This window comes from Choloepus didactylus, chromosome 2 (genome assembly GCF_015220235.1).
Source record: "Choloepus didactylus isolate mChoDid1 chromosome 2, mChoDid1.pri, whole genome shotgun sequence".
NCBI lineage: Eukaryota > Metazoa > Chordata > Mammalia > Pilosa > Megalonychidae > Choloepus > Choloepus didactylus.
This window is the reverse complement of record NC_051308.1, coordinates 243,377,747-243,401,349: the sequence shown is the minus strand read 5'-3', so window position 1 is coordinate 243,401,349 and position 23,603 is coordinate 243,377,747. Positions and strand designations below refer to the sequence as shown.

Sequence of the window (23,603 nt, the reverse complement as noted above, 5' to 3'; positions counted from 1 at the left end):
CAAGCAAAAAAGCCAAACGACTCTGCCTGCTTGACGACAGCTCCCCCTGCCCCCTCTGTCCAGTGGGGCCCTCTGCACAGCCAGGAGGCCTCCAGCCCCACCGGACCCTAGAATTTGCCATCTCCCCTTCACTTTCTTATACTTTAATTAAAAATAACGTGTCTGAGTGTTCTGAAAACAAGCGCCTCTTTCCAGGTTTCTACCGAAAAGCCTCAGCGGCTTCTTCCCATTTAGGTACAATAGGTGCTGCCAAGCACAGGAAAATAACTTCAGTAAATTACAGTCTTTCCTGTGCCGCCTTATTATACGAGATTCACAATTTAAAAGATGACAACAGAATTGCAGGATTTGCTGTCCTTGGATATTGCATGTGTTTCAGGAATTACGAGAAGGGAAAAAAAAGCCAGACCAGCCTGGCCACTAATGTATAGGTAAATATCGGGTACCAAAGTTATTTTTGAATGTAACATTTAACTGCTTACAGGTGGTGGTTGTTTTTTTTTAAATATTGACAACACATTGACTGGCTTAAAAATAGATGCTTACTTTTATTTTTCGAAGGCTTGGCTGGCTGACTGGGTCACGTTTCCCAACAAACCCAAAGCAGCAGCGAACAGCTCTGAGCCTTAACTACCCATGGGTGGTGATGTGAGATGGCCCCATTTCTATATTTAATCCCAACTGACAGAGCATGGGTGACAGTCTGCTATATTAGGAAAGCAATAGTAACTTCAGCTTATTTTAAATATTCCATCCTTTGGTAATTACCGGGGATATTATTAAACCTGGTAGAGTGAGGGCCGCCCAGACAGCCCTGGCTTCTCCCAGCTAGATTCTGAAAGGTATCTGCAGGCATCGACAAACAGGGGCCGAAGGCAGAATAACATTAACTAAGGCTAGTATGAAGGATTGCTTTTGGCAATTGAAGCACAGTGTATAAAGATGGTGGGTTCTAGGGGTAACAGCAAACTGTCACAGGGGCGTCGGGCAGAGCGGATGCCCGAGCACATAACAGGCCATGGAGACGGGGTAATGGCTGGGCGGCCTGCTGGTAGTTCACTGCTCACATTTAGACCCTGAAAAGGCCACAATTCCATTTATTTACTTGTGTTTTGGTTGAAGTGCTTTCCCTGTTTTGAACAAGGCAGCGGAGAAAGTAGGACAGATGTGTTCGTGTCTGGATTGCCATGGGGGCCCGGGCAAAAGGGGGCAGCGCGCAGCCCCCACCCTCGCTCCGGAGCAAGGCTGCGCCTCCACTGCGAGGGGCCTCCGCTGAATCCAGGGTCCCGGGCTGAGCGGCGCGGCCCTGTGTGCCCCAGCGCTCAGGAGGAAGCAGAGCTAATCAATGCGGCTCCCCCAGAGTGACCCTAAATCACTCACAGAGAACATTCTCCTGCGGGCCGGGCGCCCTCCAGCAGAACGCCTGCACTTCCGGAGCTGGCTCAAGAGAGACGACACCGCGGGCCAGCAGGACCCACGGTCGCACGTGACCCCGCCGGACACGCTGCTGAGAGGAGGAAGAAGTGGGCTCCTGGGGTCAGGCCCTACACAGGCTCCTCTGACCAGGGTGGTCCCGAATCCCCCTCCCAGCCAAGGAGGGGAGGCAGGTGCCACAGCTGGGCCCGTCCCCAGCCTCCGGCGTTTCAGGGCTAGGTAGACGGGCCTCCCGCTTCCCCCTGCCCCTCAGGGCAATCTGGACGGAGAAGCTGCTCTCTGGAGCTCTCGCTGCAGAGAACCAAGTTCCAAAAACAACAATCCTTAGACACTGAGCTCTGGGAGGAGCCCAGACACCCCTGAGCCGCGCTCAGCTTCCCGTCCAAGATGGGTGCCGCAAGCAGCCTCGACCGACTCGCCTCCTGTGCCAGCGAGGGCAGAAGGTCATCGAGGCAGGACCCAGCCTTCCTCGTCCCCCGGGGACATGGCTGACCTCACGGCAGGCCCTCAGGTCACACGAGGTCCGGGCCTTCGTCTGTATTTTTCCGTGAGTGTCTAGTCCTCCTGCAGGTGTGAAATATTCCTTCCCACAGCTGCCGGAAGAGAACCCAGGGACGTGAGCCGGGTCTGTTGGGGCCACTGGGCTCTCTCCACCCCCTGGGGCCCCTCCACCCGCTGGCCCTTCCCTCTGCCTCTTCCTTCAGGCCTGGGGACCAGAGTCAGGGCTGGTGTCCCCCGGGCTGATGTCTGTTTTCCGTCTGTCTCCCACCTGAAGCCCCAGCACCAGCAGGAGGGGACCGTCTGTGCCCAGCCCCACAGCACCCGGCCCAGCATGCATGCCCTCCCTGCCCCACGGGGAGGCCGACTGCATCCCCCACGGGCTCCCGGGGCCTCCCTCGTTCTCTCCAGCTCATTCGCTCAGCAAGCCAGGTGCTGATTTTGCACAAGGTGCTCTGGGCACTGGGGACGTGGCAGTGAAAACAGCAGACAAAAGTCCCACCCTTAGGAGCAGAAAGCCAACAGGAAAAATATCTAAACAGCTAACAGAAGTAAGGGTGGAGGGCAGAGGGGATCCAGTCGGGGGGTGCAGGGGACTTTTTAGGGGAAGGTCCCTAGATCTTCAGAGACCAGCCATGAAGGCATCTGGGGGACAGCGGTTCAGGTGGGGGGACGAGGCCCAGGTGGGGGGATGGGGGTCCAGACGGGAGGAGAGGGGTCCAGGTGGGGGACAGGGGTCCAGGTGGGGGGACAGGGCCCGGGTAGGGGGAGAGAGTCCAGGTGGGGGAACCGGGCCCCGGGTAGGGGAGAGGGGCCCAGGTGTCACAGGCACATAAAAGGATGAAGGAGAGGCCGACTCTGCCCAGGGAGGAGAGGGGACGGGGCTGGGCTGCCAGGCAGGACTGGGAAGGCGGAAAGGGGCAGAGGAGGAGAGAAAAGAAGCCAGCAGTCCGAGGCATGTTTAGAGAGGGGAAGCCGGGGGCACTGGCGGGGCGCTGGGCCCGAGGCCGGACGGCACCTGGAGGCTGCAAGGGGCAGGGGGTGTGAGAGCAGCAGGGGCCGTGGCCAGGGCTCCACTCTGCAGGGACGGTGTGGGTGGCCTGGGTGGACCAGGGAGGGGCCCCAGCGGAGGGCAGGCCCCTCTGTGGACGGCGACGAGAACAAGCCCCCACCACAACACGGCAGAGGAGGGCAGAGCACAAGAGGGAGAGGACCCAGGACTTGGCGAGGAGGGTCAGGGTGGGTGGGGGGCTCTGACGCTCAGCCCTCATGGGAGTCTGGGTCTGGGGGCCCGGGGAGAGCAGGGCCGGGAGTTGGACGAAAGGGATGCACAGCTGGGCCCGCTCCTGGATCCCCCTTTCTGTGGGTGTTTAGACACTTTGCTTCTCTTATGAAGCAAGAAAACCTAAAGTTACACCCCTTTTTCCTGAGAACACCTCTAGCCATAGCCCCGATTTTGATAGAAAGCTTTCTCCTTTTCATTATTTCTAGATTTCTATTACTCTTTGATGAGGAGTAGAAGAGTGTTTCTTCATTTCTAGGTGGTTCCGGATGACCAGAGTTCATGAATCCCACTTTGGGGAATTTATCATTACAATTTTCTTTGTGGCCAAGTATATGACCCTATTTTATATATGATCCACTGGATATAAAGAAAAAGCATGCGTTCTCCACGGAGCAAAGAATTCTCTATTTCTTTATGTCTGTAATAACAAACTAATAAATAAAATAAAAACTATTTTAAAATAACTTTTTTAAAGTACTTCCCAGTGCTTTCTCGTGTGTCTCATGTAATCCCCCCACCCCCCCCACCCCGAAACCCCCTTTGCAGAAAAGGAAGCCGAGACTCAGGGAGGCTAAGTGAGAGCACCCTTCATGCAACAGCTTCCAAAACCACGAGGGGAAGGGAAATGGGGAAATCGCGGGAAAGCTGAGTCAGAGGGGCCGGCCGGCCTCCCGATGAAAACGCCCATGGGCTCCCAGAGGGGACATCTGGGCTGGGAATAAGAGAGGCAGGGGCCCCGCAGAGGCGGGAGCGGGGCTGAGGGGCTGGGTGAGCCCTGGAGAGAAAAGACGGAGGAAAGAGCAGGGGGCCAAGGCCAGACCTGGGGGCTGGCTGCACCCACAGGCCAGCGAGCGCTCGGGGGGCACCACTGGGCCTCACTCCTGAGGCAGAGCCAGAGGGCCGGCCTCACCCCCAGGCCCCTCCAGTGTGGGCCTGGCCTCCGGGCCCTCCCCCAGCTACCCTGTGCCCACCAGCCCGTGTGGCACCATGACGTGAGGGGGGAGGCAGCTTCAAGGGCGCAGCGTCAGTGGTGTTCAACGCTCTTGAGAGGTCAGCGGAAAGGAGCCGTGAGGTCAGGGTGGCCGGATTTGTCAAGACAATGCACCCCGGGCCGTGGGCTCCTGAGGCACCTGATTGGGCAGGACCACCTGGGGCACTCCTTAAAAATGCAGCTCTCCAGGCCCCACCCCAGACCTGCTCCATCAAACCCTGCAGGAGATGGCCCAGGACTCTGTGTTCTGGACAAGCACCAAGAAGAGTTTTGAGGATCAGACAAAATTCTGTTTTAGCCCCAATTCACCGCCACGCCCCCCACCCAACACCTCCTGGTGTCCACTGGAGCTGAGCAATACCCTGCCTTAACTTCCACCTCCGAGCAGAGGCAGCTGTTATTCAAAACCAAATGTAATCAGTAACTTAGAGACTCATTCTAAAATAGAACACCCCACTTCCATTCCACTCAACAGAAACTGGAGAAATCAACTGGCAAAACAGCCAAGGCCACTCCCAGGCCCAACTCAGGCCTGTCCGCTCCTGCTGGCCGAGCCCGGGCGGTGCCTGTGAACAGGCGGGTAGACCAAGGGCGCATCCAGGGCCACTTCTAGGCTGAAGAGAGGCTCGCCTTACGCTCCCCAACGGTGCGCTCTGCACTGGAGACAAAGCTGGTCACGGGGCTAACAACCCAGGACAGAGCTGGCTGTCGCTGAGACCCGCTGCCCCCCTTCCCCAGTATTCAGGGTCTTTCATGGTGTAATGAAAAGGGGGCAACAACTTCCTTCCAGCTGTTGCTTACAGTTAGCGCGAACCATGTGTGGCTTATTTCAAGACACCTAGGAAGGACACAAGGAAGATTTCAGAAGTGGAAAATATTTTGAGGAGGGAAATACACTGTCTGGATTTGAGCACAGCTGATCGTTTGCCAGCCATTTCCTCTTTTTCAGCATCAAACACTGACAGCAGCAGTGCTTAACCCCGACTGTGTCAGAATCACCTGGGGCAGCCGAGCTTTACACCCACCGCCTGAGCCTCTGGGTGGGGCCCTGGCACCTGGCTATTTAAGAATCCCAGGGTGCAGCCAGGGCGCCCATGGGTCCATCGCCTCTCGGGAATGTAAAAAGACCAACGTGGCAGCCTGAACTTGCAGCAGGCATAGGAGAGAAACATTAACTCAACACGAGAGATGAGCGGGCCAAGGGGGCAGGAACTGGGGTGGGTGAGAAGAGGGCTCCTGGCTGAATGAAGGGGCCGACCCTATGAAAAAGGAGACACATCTGCTCCTTGGGAGGGACAGCAGCAGAGCTGAGAGCCCTGAGAGCAAGGGGGAAGTCTCAGAAAGCTGACCATCTTGAAAATGTAAGAGGTGAGGCCGCCTGCCCAGACTGTGGCTGGAAGGGGCAGGCCTCGAGCCGGGGAAACTTGGGAAGATCCGACCCAGATGCCGCGGGGACTGTACTCTGGTGTGGGGGTTCTCCAGCCAGGTCCCCAGTCCAGAAGCATCAAGGGAAACTTGGGAGAAAGGCAAAATCTTGGGCTCCTCCTGGACATAATGAGTCAGAAACCCTGGGGGTGGGGGCTGACAATCTAGAGCTGAAGTGCCCAGCCTTCGGGGTGCACTGGAATCCCCTGCAGGGCTTCTCACATGCAGCGACAAGCAGCAGCACAGTACGGGGAAAAAGATGTCCCTTTATAAGCACGAAACTCCCAGAAACCACAAGCCCCAGGATTTGTCATTCAGAAAAGCACATTAAGGAAGAAACAGCGCTGATGGCCTGTAAGGTGTGGGCAGGGCCACGGGGCCAGAGGCATGAATGAGTAGAGATCAGGTTGGGGACACAGGTAGAGGCTGCAAGAAACTCTTTAGCCCCTGGGTTCCTCAATTTAGAGAATACTTAGAAACCCTGCAGCCAGGAGACAGCAGATGTCTTCTGAGTCCTGCATGGAAAATGATTGTCCCCAGAATTCCAGACTTGGCCTGGAAATGTTTTCAGACACACCAAGTTTAGAGAAATTACCTCCCACGCCCCATGACCGAGAATGTCACACAGAACTCTCTCTCCCTTCCCTCTCTGGTTATTTCCAGCTCTCAAGGGATCCAAGTCCACCCAGCACCAGCAGATGAGGCCAGGGAATGACGCTCTGGCCAGCGGGCCAGGAGCATGAAGGGAGGGCACCGTCTCCTGGGCGTGCCCCCGTCTGCCTCTCTGTCCAGGACACGGAGGAGTGATGGGCAGCCTCAGGACAGCAGAGCCGCAGAGCAGTGGGCGCCCGGGCCCCAGAATCACAGGGCTACCCTACCAGCCGGGGCCTCTGACACCTCTGTCGTTGGTAAGAAAAAATAACTGTCCCTTGTGGATGGCACTGCGGTCTGGGGTCTCTGCGTAGCAGCTGAGACTTTATCCTGGTTAATACGGCACCTTTTGTGGAAGCCACTAAAGGACATGATCCACCCACACTAGCAAAGAAGAAATCAAAGATACAGGAAACAGGGCAGCCGATGCTGGTGAGAGCAAAGGTATGTCCCAGAACGGCAGTTTAGAGCAGGTCAGGGAACCAGAGGAATGAGGAGTCCAATTTAAGGATTTAGGGGTGGAAGGTGCATATCTCCAGGGAAAAAACAGCACTGGGAAACCTGGCAGGTAAAACTGTATTGCGAAGCATTTCGTGGAGCTGTTGGAGGTATGGAGAGACTTAGCTGGATATTCAGAGCAAACGGAAAAAGGAGGCGACACCTACAGTATCAGTAAAGTTACACGAGAAACAAAATCATAGTCTACGTGCTCAGCAGCGAATGGCGTTTACATGGCCTTATGCCTGCAAGTGACAAGTCGAGAGAAGCAGGGACAGCCTAACGCTCAGGGACACTGAGTCAGGGGCCAGGGACAGCAGCCAAAGTTGCCGGCAGTGGTTGCCTCTGGGAAGTGGAATGTAGCAGTGAAGGGACAACACGGAAGAGCCATGTTTTGTCAAACTACTGCTGACAATACTTTGATTTGGACATACTTTATTTTCAAATAATTAATTTAAAAATAAATAAAGTGCCAAAGAAACACCCAAGGCTTCTGAAAGTTCAGAAGTGAAGAATTCAGGAAGAAGACTCCTTTGGGGTCTGCCCTGAGCAGGGTCCTTTGCTAACCCCCAAGAAGCAGCCCTCACCCAAGGTCTGGCCAGAGGAGTTGCAGATTTGGGGTGCCTGTGTTTCCAACTCTCATCCCACTGGCCACGGGCAGCAGCTCTGCTCTCAGGCCGGAAACAGCCAGAAGAGCCCCCTGTTCTCTGCCAGCACAGAGAGAACCCCAAAGGCAAAGAAACCGGAGCAAAAGAATCTACAAGTGACCAACAGGAAGAACTGGGCAAGACCTTTAAGAAGACGAACCAAAGGGACAGACACAAAACCAAATCCCCCAACTATTCCACAGTTATTGCGTTTCATCAAATGGTTAAAATTCATCAACACAAAAACCACCTTCGAAAACAAAAACCATTAAAAGTAGCTGTTGTATTTCAGGTAACTTTTTAATTATTATTATTCACTTTATATGCTGTTACCTGACTGAATTCTTTAAGTATTTCTGGTCCTTCAATTAATTGTAGGAAAGTCTGTCTATGTGCCCAGGAAATAAGAAATAACCTAGGGTCTGATCAGAGCCACTGGATTCTATCTGTGAATTCCAACCAGGAAGTTTCATCCCTTTTCAATAACCTTTGATGAGATTGTTAACCAAATCTGCTTAAAAAAAAAAAAAAGTGGTGCGGGTAGGAGCTAGTCCTCAAAATCACCACCATCCAACATGTAACATTCACAGAAAATGAGGGGGAACAGTTTTTCAAAGACACACACCCAGTATAGAATAGCTGAATAAAGGCTAAGTTAAAGTACCTATTTCAGTTCTCCATTTCCTTCTGAAACCGGCATCTACAGAATTACAGTTTAGTGAAGACCCTGCTTCAAATTATTTTCGATCATACTCCTGTCAATGGTACTTTATAGGAAAATACAATGACATTACAGTGTTCAGTTGTTTTTGACATGGTGTTTATTCATTCGCTCCTGGTGAGTTACGAGGTGTTCAAGAAATGAATAGATTGGGTAAAATTATTAGGCATATTTTTATAAATCGTGGGCACAAAGCACCTACTAAAACAGGCATTAAATATTTGTAAAGCCACTGTAAACACTTCCCAAACACATTAAAAATATGTGCCTGTGTCAAGTGGAGCAGCTTAGCCCCCGGCTGCTAATGTACAATGTGAAAGGCGACAGGTTTCTAAGGAGGTTTTCCAACGGCCCTCTCGCTGCTTGCATTCGCTGATGCCTTTCAACGCTTGAAGAAAGAAGACTAGGCTTGAGAGAGTGGCCTTTCAATCAAGGAGGCCGTTACGCTGGAAAAACTTCCAACATGCAGAAGAAATGAGCAGGAATTCTAGCCTAGGAGCTTCGGACTGCAGGTAGGATGGAACAACTCGAGGCAGTTCTTGGCAGCTACAGAAGCCACGACCTAAATGGCTGTATGCTCGGCAGACGAGGTACCCCCACCTCCAGGAGGGCTGCTGCCCACCCTGAAGTGTGAGGAAGAGAGGAGGGTGTGGGGTGCCGGGGCTGGGCTGGGGTGGGGACGACAAGAAAAGCTTCTGAGGCCCCAGCTGCGTAGCTGTCCTCGGGGTGGAAAGAGGCCCAGATGGCCACCATATTAGCGGGCCTGCCCGGAAAGCCCTGCTTGCTGTGAGTAAAGCTGAGTACAGCTTCCGTGGGGTGGGCCCTAAGCTAATCAGATTTAGGGCAGTGACGCCAGTGTTTAGTTGAAGGAGGAAAACAATCAAGAAATTGAAAAGACATACACAAAAGTGATTACCTAAAAAGGACAACTTTCAAAATACATCTTAAATCAGAGCCTATTCTCTGATTTGGACAGGCCAATAATCTCAAGCTTCTCAAACTGAAAGTGAGCTGCGACTCTCCTTCAGGGAGTAAGTATCTGACTCTGCCTAGGGCCCTGCAGCCAACACAAAGAACAAGCAGCGAGTGCCTGCTCCTGTGGTCCTCCTTGGTAGAAATACCGACATAAACCTGCACAGAAGTGCCATTTGAGCTGGGTTTTGAAGGATGAGTAGGAGTTTTCTGAGTGGAGCGGAAAGGAGAACTTAGTGAGAGTGCAAACGAATGGTGCTGTGAAAATGCCTGTCCCGCCTGGGGACGATGACTGGCCGGCAGACCCAGTTCTGTCATCCACACACCACCTTCACAACTTCCACCATGGACTGCACCATTAACTACTTTTCCCCAGTGTTTCCTTTAAATCAACTAGTTCTTAAATTTTATTTTTGTCTCACCCAGGATGATTATATCTGTGAAATTATGAGTTTGAAGGATTACTTATACCACAAAAAATAATTCCACACTATTAAAATAAAAAGCGTTCCTCCATGAACCCAGAGCTCCTAACGTCACCTTGTGTTCCCGAGTTTCTCAGACTCTGAGAAAGCCTGAGCTAGGAGCTTCATGTCCTGTGCTGACTGAGGCGGGATCTGACCAAGGGAATAAACAGCTACAAACATCAGAGGCAAAACCATGTTGACTCGGCCACTCTCTCGTCGGTGGGTGGGGGGCACCAGCACTCCTTGCAGGCCTGCCCCTGGCTCCCGGGGTCTGGGGGTGAGTGCGACCCTCCATTAAGACACATTCCTCTCTCTGACTTTCATTTCCATTTTAAAAACAGGAGCCCACAGCATTTCAGTAATTTCTTATGCAACTTCTTAGAAGTTTAAATTTATCCTTCACTAAACACGAGCCTAAACTGGGTCAGACAGCAGCACGGCTTCCGGAGGGAATGAGCAAGAAACCGGAGCAGGGGAAGGAGGGAGAGCCCTGCGTTTCCTCACCTCCGTGCACGAAGCCATGCAGGGTGCAGTCGGAAGGTCCCACCAGGTGGATCAGGCTGGACTGGCTGTAGCTGACGGTGTTCGGCTCTGGAAGCAAAGGGAGAGAGATTAGGCCGAGGTCTGTGCTGACCCCCACAGCCAAGCCCAACGGCACCGACGCTGCTCGACGCACGCAGGGTCTCCGGGGTGTCCGACGGCCGCCAACAGGGACAGGAGTCCTCTAAGGAAAACCGTGGTCTCAAAACAGGCAACACCTTGTGAAGGGGAAGGCTGGCTTCTGGCAATACTTGCAGGGAATTCCAGGAGAGAAAACAGGCCACTTCTGTTCTCAGCAACTGCAAACCGGAAGCTGCCTTTCCGGTGGGGGGTGGGGGCTCGGGAGCTGATGGACGCCAGGACGCTGGCGTCCCTGGAGCCCTCCCTGGGAAGGGAGTCGGCCAGCCCCAGTCCCTGGCCGGGACCAGGAAGGCCCAGTGCCCCAAGGAGCACCAGCTTTCCCCTCCCTGCAGGCCACCCATCCACACTGCGTCACCGCCCTGAACCTTCAAAGAGCAGCTCCAGTCACTCAGTGCTGTGACTGAAAAATCTACAAGAGGCAGAAGGGAGGGAGGGAAGGAGGGAGGGAAGAAAAGAAAGCAGGGAGAGAGGAAGGAGGAGAGCCCAGTCTCCAGAAGGAGGACACCATCCTGGACACCAGCTTTTGCCGAAAGGTGTGGGTAGCTCCTCGTGAACCGGCCAGGAGCACACCCGCCCACCTTCCTCGAGCCTCCGGAAGCCCTGGCTTTGAAGCGGGCCAGCCTACAGGGCCACCTTTTATCTTTGGACTTCAGCAGACAAGTCTAGCCAAGAAGTCATGTTTCTCAGCAGCAAAAAGGACGGTGGGATGAAGGGTGACCCCAACCAGAGGGCAGTACCTGCGGTCTCTGAGTGTCAAGGATAATCTGCAAGACTCTTTGATGTTCCTCCAAAGAGAATTTGAGACTGGGCAGCCAGCCTGCAGACGTCATTAAGCAGAACATTTGGGGACATTACCTATTTGTTTTCAAGCCTCCTGGTTTAGACCTGTGGGAGGCTCCAGTTTGGGATCACGTGTGCAGTGCCCTCTGCTCTACATGAAAGGAGAAGCGGCCTCAGCCACCGCTCAGGAATCCTGAGAGCTCAGGCAGAGGGATGTGGCAAAGTGGCTCCCCGCTGAGGAGGGGACCTGACCCCCACTGGTCAATCAGTTCTGATCACCAGGACTGCTGGCTGTGGGCTGCTCCGCTCTGTTCTCCCCTGGCCCTCCCTGAACTCCCTTCCCTGCTGGGGGCCCTGCTGGGCATCTCTTGTGTCTGCCTTTAGAAGGAGACAGCCTGCTACAGGGTCGAGAAGAGAGCCGTCCCTCCCTCCCACATTCTGGGGGCTTCACCATCCAACCCCCATTTCTGGACGCTGGCCACATGCGGACCCCTCTTCAAACCACCATCAGTCAGTCCTGACACCACTGCACGGGGCAGGGTGGGGCGGGGGTGCACAGGGAATGCTAGAGGCCCTTGGGAAAGGAGTTCAGGGGGTCCCCAGGTGTCTCCTGGTGTTGCAGTTATTGGGGATTGAATCATGTACCCCATAAAGACATTGTTAATCTCAAGTCGCATTCCTATGGGTGTGAACCATTTATAGAAAGAACCTTGAGGCCAAATGGAATCAGGGTGGGTCTTATTCTGGATGCTGGAAGGCCTTCTAAAGAGAGGACACTGGGGTGTGGTCAGAGAAGCCAGAAGTCAGGGGAACCCACAGGGGACCAAGGACATCACCATGCGCGAGAGGCCTGCCATCCCAGAACGCAACCGACTCCAGGGAAAAGCAGGCCTTGCCATACGGATATTGGGTTTCTGACATCAGAAACCATGAGCCAGTAAGTTCCTGTTGTTGCTTCAGCCAACCCATCATGCAGTATTTGTCATGGCAGCCCTGCCAAACAGGGACAGTGGTCATCGCAGACGACCTGCGGCTCTGACCGCAGTGAGGAGGTGCTGGTTCTCTCAGCCGCCACCTCGGTACAGGCCTCCCCAGTGCCCACAACCAGCCTCCCTGTGTGGCGGGCAGAGAACGAGGAGACCTCTGCACCAAAGGGGAGCTGGCATCACTTCCGTTTCCTGCGTGTTCCACTCATAAAAGACATGGAAACGATAGCTTTCAAGTGCAAATGGAAACCAAAACCCTCAAATTTGGCCCAATCTCAGGAACTGCCCTGCCCAGCTAGGGGATATACGTGTGGACAATGACAAAGAAAGTTTTTTTTTTCATTTCAAACTTAATTGAAAATTGCATTCAAAAATCCCTGTCATGTCAAATTTTCTGCTTATTCAAATGACAAGTGATTTGAAATAACTATACTCCCTAGTCAAAGAGAAGATCTGCAGTAATTTTTAAAAATACCAGTGAAGCCGCGTCTAATAATTTAAGGTTCTTTGACCTTGCACTGATGAACTTTCTCATCGGTGGAGGCACCAAAATTCTCAAGGGGAAAGAGTACAGTTCTATACCCACCCGGGAGGCCCCCTTCCCTGGGCCATGGGCTGTAGGTTCCATCAAAGCTCTGGAGGGCCAGGGACTGTGTCTGTCTGTCTGTCACATCTGTGTTCAGAGCCCAGGCACAGGCGTCCCCCCAAGAGAAGGGAGCACATGCTCAGCCAATCTTGGCAGCCTCCCCTGGGTTTGCTCACGTTCTGTTTCTCAGGTGAACTAACGGAATAGGTGAGAAAGCGCTGCTAAGCATAGGGCTCAGTCACAGAGATGTGAAGGTTTATCTGCAACAGCCGCCAATGTCGTGTGCCAGAAGCAGCAGCAGCCAGTGCTGGAAGTGGGGTGCTGCCCAAATCAAACCTCTCTCTTGCAAACCTAGGGGGACGCTATTTACATTACCCTGGCTTAGAAGGCGAAAGCTGGGACAACCCAACTGTCTTCCTCCCGTGCTACCACCCTAGAGGTAGTGGTTGAAAAGGAGAGAATACAGGAGCGTGTGCTTTTTGCTTTGAGTAAGGTATAGCAATAAAGAATGTAACTCAAGAAAGAAACGGCCACTTTGGAAGTCAAAGTGAAAGGGATCAGGGAGTCCAGAAATCTGGAGCATTCATGGATTAGAACAGCCAAGTGCTTCTGGAGCTGGGGATGGAGGAGGCTTTGGGGTCAGAACCCCATAAAGAAGCCGGGGTCAAACACCAGATTAGGAGTGGGGTCTTCCCCTCCATGGATGTTGTTGTAGAAAGCCCCAAGGGAGCCGCCATTGGGGTGAGAGAGAGATGGTGCGGGGCCCCAAGCGAAGAAACAACACAGCTGGAGAAGTTTGCCTAGAAAGAGCCGTGGGGGTCACTGCCACAGGGAGCTGACTGGGAGCAGACAGACCAGACACCAACTCAGTTCACGAGGGGGTGGAATTGGCTGGGACCAAAAAAGCTTTTGACTGTCAAGCCTTAAGTCAGCCTCTGGGCCCCCGAACAGACAAGCAGGAAGTGGGCTGCGAGCACCATTCCCCAGTGCCACAAGGACGATGGACAGGGAAGACCCCCCCAGGTGGCAGCACCGGGGCCAGGGAGCACCCCTCAGAGAGTGGAATTAGGCCTCATCGAGGACCTCCCCACAGCCGCCGTGGGGGCCCTGGCAGGATTCTGCTGGGCTTGGACCCGGGCTCCTGTGCAGCTCTCTTCCTTCCCTTTTCCAGATGAGCGTGTTTTGTCATGGTCTCCCGGTCACCGTGGCATGGGTGCAAGAAACGCATCCTTTTCGTTTACAGGTGGCTGAGCCACGAGGTTTCGCTTCTGAACCTGATGGAGCTGCATGTGGCCCAGGAGCCTGCACAATGAGGCTGGGGCAGCGGCTGGACAGGACTCCAGGTTGTCACCCGGAAGGTGAGAGGTTCTACGTGTGCAAAGACTGCACCAGGCTCTCGGCGACCAGAAGGCAGACCAGGCAGAGACTAGGCAGTCACCAAACCTGCCTCCCCCACTCTTCCAGAGCACCCCACTAGACCATGTGCCCCAGCCTCCAGGCAGAGGGGTGACCAGATGACCGCCCCCCACTAGGCTGCTCTCAGGCCTGACCCTGACGCCCCAGACATGAGAGCCTCCCTGCTCTTCCTCTGCTGGGGTCACCTCGAAAGCCACTCCTGGAGACAGAAGAGCCACAAGGCCGTAGGGTCACCGCCACTTGGGGGGGATCCACCCCTGACTGGGAACACCTGTTTTGGACTTTACACCAGACAGAAATAAGCCTCCATAGAGCTCAGCACTGGGATTTGGGGTTGATCTGCCCCAGCAGCTGCTACCACCTTGACCGACCAAGGGCGTAGGCTTTGAATCTGCCATTTCAGAGTGACACGGAGAACCTGAGTCAGAGCCCCAGGGAAGCAACAGGAGCTGCCTGACACACCATGAAGAAACATAGAACGCTCCTTTCGTGGTGCATCCCATGCAACAGAAGCTATTTTCAGCACTTTACACGTGCCATATCCTGACATCATCTCAGCAACTTCACCCAGACTCGGTGGTCTCATCTCCTCTGTCTCCAGCTGAGGGAACCAGGACATGGACAGGTCAGAGCTGGGATTCCCACGTGGTCATCCTGCTCCAGGACCCACGTTCCTCACTGGCACCCCCTCATTCCTCCTGCACCCCACACTCCTCTCTGAGCCAGAACTAACAGGGTCAGGATTCTAGGCCTGGCCAGAAAGGGCTCCTCAAGAAGACAAAGGAGTACTTCGAGGAGAAAATCCTAACCACCGAGACAGACAGAGTACAGCCGGGACGAGGGCAGGAAAGCTTTTGGACTCAGGGGGTGGGCCTGCCCGGGGGGAAGGGTGGCCAGAGCACCGCCACACCCAGGAAGGGAGACGCCAGACTCAGCCTGGGGACCAGGGAGCTGGGGTGACTTACCCTGACCGCAGCCACACTGCAGGGCTGGGCCAGACTCCAAAGCAGACGTTTAAAACCCAAGAGCTGGGGAGGAAATAGGCACTTGAATTCTTCAGGAACAGGACAGAGGCTGTGATATGGTCAATACTCCCTCCATGGAAAACACAGCTGAAGAGTTCAGGAGAACTGTGTTTTCTAGGTTTTAAAGAACTCTCCAACTCTGAAAGGATGCCTCTTGGGGAGGTTGCTAGGCAACAGTCAGAAGTGTCCGACACCTTGTTTCAAAGTCACCAGAGGTGCAGATCCAGGAGGCCAAAGGCCGTCCCTGAGAAGGCCTGGCTGCTGCGATTAGAGCAGGGAGGGAGGACCGTCCAGCGGGAAGGGGCAGCGAGCATTTCTGCCCCATGAGGAAGACCCCTGAAGCCCGAACACTCATCATCCACCTGTCTTCCCAAACTGCTATCCCCGGATGCTACAACCATGGTGAAATCCAACCCACCCATTCCAAAACACCACCCAGGGGGCTATGGCTGGGGCAGGAGAAGAAGAAAAGAAATTAAAGACACCTGGATGGGAAGGAAGATGTAAAATCCTCCACTTGTAGATGATGTAATCCTGGATGTAAAAAATCCTAAGGAATCCACTAGAAAACTATTAGAACTGGTAAATGAGGTCAGAAAGGTTGAAGGATACAAGATCAATATACAAAAATCAATTCTATTTCCGTACACTTGCAACGAAGAATCTGAAAATGAAGTGCCCAATAGCATCAAAAAAGAATAAATTTAACAAAGAAGTGCCAACCTATCCCCTGAAAATAAGCCATCGTCGAAAGAAATTAAAGAGCTAAATAAACAGAGATGCAGCCCATGTTCATGGATCAGAAGACTAAACGTTAAAAGGCACGATCCTGACAGAATCCCAGCTGATGTCTTTGCATCACGGAAAAGCTGATTCTAAAGCTCATGTGGAATTGCAAGGGACTCTGAAGAGCCAGAACAATCCTGAGACTGGCTCACCCACCCCTGGGGCTGACAATTGTCCTCGTGAACAGACCTGCCCCCCAGAGACCCCTGGCCTGAACCGCTCCTGAGCACCAGGGGAGCCCCTCTGAAGGGCTCGTGTGTCCTTAACTGATTTGTTTCCACCGTGGCTGGATGAGTCGTTAAAGCCAGGCCACCCCGGCCATAAAGGCAAAAGGATGAATGAATGGGGGAAACGGATCCTGGAAGGAGAGCCAGTCCCGGCAGGCATTCCCCCGGCTCCGAGATGGGATCAGAGCCAACCCCTGAAGCACACGTCTTAACACGTGAGCCAAGGCAGAAAGCAGCACCCACAGAGCTGCCGCCATCCTGCAGTTCTTCTTTTGGATGAGCCGGAAACCTCCTCGAGAACACGCTCCGGAGAGCGAGAACTTGAGGGAGAGACACAACAAAAACCAATTCTCAGGATCGAGGGGCCCCCGGGTCAAGCTCCAACTGAACCAACCCACAGGACCTGCAGGGACTCCCGGAGCTGCCCATGTCCCCTCTCCCCGCCACGGCGACACTCGGGGGGCAGGGAGGGGGAGCCTGGGCCCAGGGGAACACGGATGTGGGGTCCGGTACCTGGGTTGAGGACGGGCTGCACGATGGCCCCGTTCCTCCATTTGGTCTCCATGCGCTCCAGCTTCTGGGCCTCGTACCGCTTGCGGCCCTCCTCCTCCTGCTCCTGCCGGGCATACTGCGGGGACAGGGATATGGCGTCAGGGGCACAGCACCCCCGTCACCCACCCGTGGCTGCTACAAACACCTATTCTTTTTTCTGGTAATACAGAATTGATAAGACAAACACAAAAAACAGAGAAGGCGGACTCTCCTGGAGTCCCAGCGCCCGGATCAGGTATCTGGTTCACCTCCTGCCTGGGATTGTCCTTATGCCAATGTACATGTGAAAAGTCCCACCGGGTCCACAGTGGCCTTCACAACAGCCCAAAGGTGGAAACCAGCCGGGTGTCCCTCAACAGGTGAACGGCTGAGGGAAATGTGGTCCATCCACGCCAGGCAACAGTGTCCAGCCACAAAAAGGGACAACAACCAACATGCTACAACATGGATGGACCCAGAAAACACCCGGCTGAGCAAAATACTGTATCATTCCTTTACAGGAAGTACCTGGAATAAACAAGCCCATACAGACAAAGTAGACTAGAGGTCACGGGGGCTGGGGGTAGGGAGGAAGCGGGAGCTATTGTTTGTTGGGGTCCCCAGCTTCTATTTGGGGTGATGAAAAAATTTTGGTAATGGATGTTAGGGAAGGTAGCACGACTGTGAACACAGTTAATGCCACTGAACTGCACCCTTAAAAGTGGTGAAAATGGGGAATTTAAGTTATATATATGCAGCCACAATAAATTTTTTTTAAAATGGGAAAAGAAAGTCCCACTGTGCCATGTTAAAGTTTAAAAGTAACAGTGTTTCCGTGTTTCACTGTATCATGTCTGTTATTAACCCAATTTGTTAGATGGGCACATTTTGCTTGTTTCCAGTTTTTCACAATTAAAGTCACTCAGTTCCTTCCTGGGCCGCGTCCCTGGCCGCAGACCTGCTGGGTCAGGGACCGTGGGTGGGCGAGGGGAGGGCAGGCTGCCATGCCCAGCAGACCCAGCAGCCCCCCTCTGCTGACGCTCGGCCAGGCCAACAGGCCGGCACGTAGGAGGGAACGAGTGGCTACAGCCAACAGAGCCCCTCAGAAGCTCTTCCAGTGGATCACGGGGTTTTTGAACCAAGAAGTTAAAAATAAACACCATGATAAAACTGAGCACAAAGGCTGAGGCTCCAGGGTCCTTAGGGCACAGGTGGGGCATGTCAGGCTCCTCTGACGTGACGTGGCTATCTCGTGCTGCCCTCCTGTGACCCAGGGCAGGGAGCACAGCCACCTCCCTCTGCACTCCCTCCCTGGGTGGCCCCTCAGAGAGGCCCAGGCCAGATTCCCAGGCCTCCTGTGTGCCCACTTCCCCCGAGCAGCCCCCTTCCTCATCAACGTCTGCTCTCTGAGTCACTTGACCATCTCCAGGCTGGGCCTGCTGGGAAGCATCCAACTCAGGCCACCGCCCGCTCCAGCCCCTCGCAGCTGCTCTCCGGCCCACTGAAGCCCTTCTGACCTAAGAAATCTCAGGCCACAATTTCAGACCTTGCAAAAGCCGGTTTTAAACGCCTTGATTTCCTGTTGTGGCTCAATCCCAAAACCGAACAGGGTCTGACCACCATCCCATGGTTCAATGGTCCATGACTTTCAGCTTGAGCAAGGAGAGATGTGGTTTGTTCAAAACCTACAAACCACGCTGAGTGTTTTAAGTTGCAGTGGCTAACTGAACCTGTTCTTCCAAAAATAAACCATTTCCTAAGGCTCCACCATCCCAGGCGATGACTTTGTAAGTGGAGAGTTTACGCTGTGTCTGTGCAGTAGCCTGACAGCTCCTCTGAGTTCTAACCCCTCATCTCATAAATCCTCTTTTTGTTTGGTGCAGTCAGAGCCTCCACAGTCACCCACAGAGACTGATGGAGGCTCCAGATGTGGCCAGGAGCCAGGAGGACACGGGAAATGCAGCCTCTCACAAGGCCTTCCCTGCTGGCTTTAAATGCGGGAAGAAAATCACTAGAATGAACATTTTAATTATGGGGCTGACACACAACTCTTATCCCCCAGGTTTCATCAAACCCAGTGGCTTCGAAGTGAAAGACAGTTGGGTCCAGATGTCCCAGGCAACAGTCTGTGCCAACCTCTTAACTCAAGCATACACTGAGACATCTGATAAAAAGATCTCTAAATAGGTATCTATAGATGTGCATATATGGTGTATACGTGTCTATATATGTATATATGTGAGATACACACGTGTGACAAATTTATTGATGTTTATATCCCCTACATGCCTACCTATCCATCTACGTAGAGGGAGAAATGTTTTGTTAAATGAGGGATGGCCACGTAGGGAAGGGACAATAGGAAGATGCTGGCAGGATATGAGAAGCCTGTGGTCCAGCTGCCCGGCGATAAGCGAGAACGGCCACTTGAACCCGAGAGAGAAGCTGAGCTTTCCAGGACGGCCTCATCAGAACGGTGGCTGGTCCCTGCCACGGGAAGCAGCAGGCCCGTATTTCAAACCCCACTGAAGGTTTATGTGAGGGGAGAGAGCCCAAAGGAGCACTAGAGCAGCTGCAGCCGGGAGCAGCCTGGCTTCCCCCATCTGGAGCTCTCTCGGCTTCGGCTCGGTGGAACGGTTTCAACACACTCCTCCACAAAGGGCAAAGTTGATATTTATGTCTTATCAAACCCAGCTAAACAAAGGGAATGAAAAAGCTACTGGGTGCTCCTCCAGGGTGTGGGAGGGAGAGTGCCAATTACCAGGAGCAAATGGCAGGGGCTGGGGGGGATGCTGAGCTCTCAGCCCCGCCCTGGCCTGGGCGAGGGGCCCGGCACCCCAGGAGTCAGAAGCCTCCCCTTCCCTCCCCACTGGCTGGAGACCCAACAGCCCTCAGCCCCGAGGAATGAAAACGAAGCAGAAGTTAGTATGTTCAATCCAGGAATCTCCCTTCCGTATCACCCTCCAATGCCGAAGCCAGAGACAAAGCTTGTTGGAGGGTTCCGAATTCCGTAGCATTTTAAAATTAAGGTGGTTAAATAATTGGGTTTGAGTATTTACATGTGATGTGGCTAATTTAGCGCCAGGTGTCTGGCGGGCAGGCGGAATGCGCTGGCAGGTGCACCTGCGATTTCTCAAGAGAACAATCACTGTGCCTCTGACTTCCTCCTGCGTCTTGGGTCTTAGAAAGCCTCCAGTTAGGAGAGGGGGAGCAGCCGCAGATGGAACGAGTATGTGTGTGTGTGTGCGTGCACACAAGTGTTTGTGCATGCAGGTAGGGGTGTGTGTGTGTGTGTGTGTGTGTGGATGCGTACAAGCATGTATATATGTCATTTGTGTGGGTTGGGGGTGCTGGACTAGAGGACAACTGTGTGAGAACTGCCTGGCTCCCCACACTTACTCCTGCTCTCCTCACATTTGTTCCGCGAAAGCGACCGGAAGCTGGCGATGATCCCACTGACCTCATGGAACCAAAGGATGCACCCACAACTCAACACAGCCCAAGGTACAGCCTTGGAGAGGGCATCCCGGTCACCGAGCCAGTCCCACGCAGGGACACGCCCCGCCCGGGAGTAACTGTCCCCCAGGAGCCCAGACAAGGCGCCCAGCCAGGTGCCAAGCCGCGGAGAGGGAGGCAGGCTCAGGGAGTGCCCCCGTCATCTCACACCTGCAGTGGTGGCAGGTTACAGGTCCCCACCTGGCCCCGGTGACCCAGGGCCCCGGACATGCCCACAGATGGAAGACTGAGAGCCAGGCCACCCCCAGAGAGGTGGGGGGACGCCGAGAAGCAGAGAAAGGGCTGGGGTGTCAGAAGGCCCCAGTCTCTCTGCTCAGTCCAGGAGCCAAAAGGGCAGGCACAGATTCCCAGCAATCTGGCTCTCAGTTCGATTAATTTTAAGGAATCTGTTCTCTATGTAGCGCGCACGTATGAGGAAGCTCCCCGCCAGGGCCCACGCTGCTGGAACCAGGGATCTCCGAGTCCCTCCACGAAGTGCTTTCCTCCTCGTAGGTGAGAGCGGAAAGTGGCAGGTCTTCAAGGACCTGGCTGTTCGCACATCTCGAAAGGGCTCAGGGGGCCAGGAGCACTTCTAGGGAATGAACTGCATTGCTAGACGGGCCAAACATTTGCCTCCCGAAAGCCTGCCTGCCCAAGCCTGCTGCAGTGGGGCGCCCAGAAGGGAACTAGGCCTGATGCTGCTGAGCTTTGCTACAGCAGTGCCGACCCCAGAGAAAGCCAGAGGGGGCAGATGCCGGCCGGGGGGGCAGGGTAGGGACGGAGAAAGAAACACTTGGGAACCAGCCGCGCTGACATCCATTTCTCCAGGGACCAGGGGGAAGGGCAGCCTGGGGATCCCGGTTCTTGGGGGGAGAGGCAGCCAGGGGATCCCGGTTCTCGGCAGGAGATGTTACCCATCACAGCCCAGTTGCCCACGTTTCCTCTCAGGAAAGCGACGTCAGGGTCCCCCGGGGAGGGGCGTCTGGGGGACGGCCAGCTGACACGGGCATTCCCTGCAGGAATCAGGAACATCACCCCACGGACGTCTGCTCGGAGGCTGAGCGAACCTCCCCTGACCCAGGGACGCCCTCCTGGGCCCGGGGCCTGCTGCCCACGGCAGCCCCTCTGCTCCGCTGTGGTCACCTTCCCGGACGCCGCCTGAGCCCAGCGAGCCCGCGCAGTGCTGCGAGTGTCCCCTCCGCCAGAACCCCCGAGGCAGAGGGGATGGGGAGCCTTACCACAACAGGAGGCACCTCCAGGACCTTGTCCACGTTCTTCAGCGACAGGGGCACGTACCACAGGGTGGCCTTGTTGGTGAGCTTTTTGGTGCCTTAAGGGAAGAAAACCACAGGGTGAAGGGCTGCAGGGGACACGGTCAAGGCCACTCCCGAGACCTCGCGGCCAACGCTTGACCCCAAACTTAAAAGCACCAAAGCACCTCGTTGAGGGGCTGTTGTCATAATGCCCAGATAGGGAACATCCTTTGACAGACCCCCGATCCCCGGCCTTCGGGACGGCAAGCCCAGAAAGATGCACGGCCACACAGATGCGAGTGCGTCCACCCTTGCTGCCTGCGAGGCTCGGGCTGGGGAGGAGACACAGCCCCACAGAGAGCACCCCAAGGGAGAGGACACCCCGAGGGAGGGCCGTGGGGCCCAGCTCTTCAAAGCCCATGTCGCCACCCTCAACCCCCTCCTTCAAGTGGAAAGTATTGCCTCAAAGCTCCAATCCAGAAGCTTCTGGGGGCTGAGAGAAGGACCCTGGGCTGCTGCCTTCCCCTCTGGGCCTGATGACAGGAAAGGGAACCTCCTTGGGCCTGGGGGCCTGGCAGAGGGCAGAGAGAAGCCATGCGGTGGCCAGGCCGTCTGGGCGGAGAACCCTGTGGGTGGCCTGCTGGCACTAAAAGTTTGGCGCTCATTCGGTCTACACTTCCCACGTTCGGGAAGAGCCGGAAGCCCAGAGAGGTAAAGGTGTTTGCCTAGAGACACACAGCAAGTCGGGGCCGTTCTGAGCAGAGGTCCTGGCCTCCTGGGTTCTAGAATTACAGGGTAATAGTCACCAAGATGCCTTTAAAGAGCAGTTTCTTTAACGTGGAAGATTCCCACAGTAGGATGGAAGGCTAAAACTGCGGGAAATGACAGGGAGAAGTGGGAAAGGCAGCAAACAGCTCCCTAAGCTTCCCTTGAGAAGGCTCAGGTCCCAGCAGTTACCCCTAACTTGCTCCCCGAGATGAACCTGGGCTCCGGCGCCCCTTTCCTCTGCTAAACACAGACCCAAGCACCAAGTCATCTCCCACAGGCCAATTAAAAAGAGGCAGCTGGGGTCTCGGGTGAGGTCCTTGGGGGCTGCTGGCCTGCCCTGCGCACCCATCACCCACCGCTCCCCAAGACCACTGTGTCAATAAGACAGGGGGCTCCCTGCACTTGGGAGTGACAAAGACAACAGGAAAAATCTTACTGCACTTGGACTGAGAGTGAATCCGACAACCTGCTTCTGGGAATAAAGATTTCCTGTTTGCCTCAGCTCGAGCCATCCTGACATGCTGGTTTCCATGGCAACCCCGAGTGGCCCTCTTCTAGACCCAAATGAACAACACGGAGCAGGCGAGGCAAAACCTGCTAATTGTGCTTTCTCAATCACTTAATAAAACCATCAAAAGACAAATGCAGCATTAAAAACATCTATTTTAGAATCTTAAAAGCTACCAGCTATTTTCTGGAGCAATTCACAGCGATCCGTCCTTGTTAGCTTAATATTTTGACAGTTACAGATGAATGAGCCGTCTCCGAGGCAAAGGCTTCTGGTTGTCTGCCTGAGCGTGTGCTGGCACCGCTGCCTTACGATGGGCAGCACAGCCCAGATCGTGGGGGGCACCCAGCTCAGGGGACCTCGGCCTCCGGGGGTGGGAAAAGCAGGCCGTGGCCCTCGTGCCGCCCGCCTGCCCAGCCCTCGCCGGCCAGGCTCAGGGGACCTGAAGGGTGGGCACCAGCCTTAGGGCCATGGCAGGGGACAGATGGCCAGGCCACTACCCCCTGGACAGCACATGGACAGACAGGGAGGCCAGACATGGGACAGCGAGGCAGACATGGGACAGCGAGGCAGACATGGGACAGCGAGGCAGACATGCGAGGACAGAGGCAGAAAGAGACGTGTGACATAGAGTTACAGAGACGGAAACAGAAAGAGGTGCTCACAGGTTGAAACACAGGAAGAGGACAGTGAGGGAGGTCGCGGGACAGCAGGGACACGCAGGCAGTTGATGAGAAGGACAGCCAGGGCCTGGGGTAAGGAAGGGGGTGTCCCCGGCCGGCTGGCCAAGGCATGCAGGAAAAGCCGCAGGCCTCGGGGGCTCCAAGTCCCCCTGGGCTGCGGAGGCCCCACCGGTGAGCCCATTCGCTGCCTGTGAGACGGGAGGAGGCCTGAGCTTGCGAGGTCCTCGGGGATCCTGGGGGGTCCTGGACACGCCGCAGGGGAAACATGGTTCTCTCCTTCCCGGAACAC

At 54.7% G+C, this 23,603-nt stretch overlaps 1 protein-coding gene across 3 annotated transcripts in view; it reads right to left on the bottom strand.

Moving 5' to 3' along the window:
- The window catches only part of ACOT7 (acyl-CoA thioesterase 7), a 100,432-nt gene that overhangs the window by 35,923 nt on the left and 40,906 nt on the right, over window positions 1–23,603 (bottom strand). For all 3 annotated transcript variants that reach the window (XM_037828658.1, XM_037828657.1, XM_037828659.1), the window contains exons 4-6: window positions 21,341–21,432; window positions 16,590–16,704; window positions 10,094–10,180 (exon numbers count right to left, since the gene is read on the bottom strand). In XM_037828658.1, coding sequence (XP_037684586.1) covers window positions 10,094–10,180; window positions 16,590–16,704; window positions 21,341–21,432 — 294 coding nt within the window. The remainder of the gene's footprint in view (window positions 1–10,093; window positions 10,181–16,589; window positions 16,705–21,340; window positions 21,433–23,603) is intronic.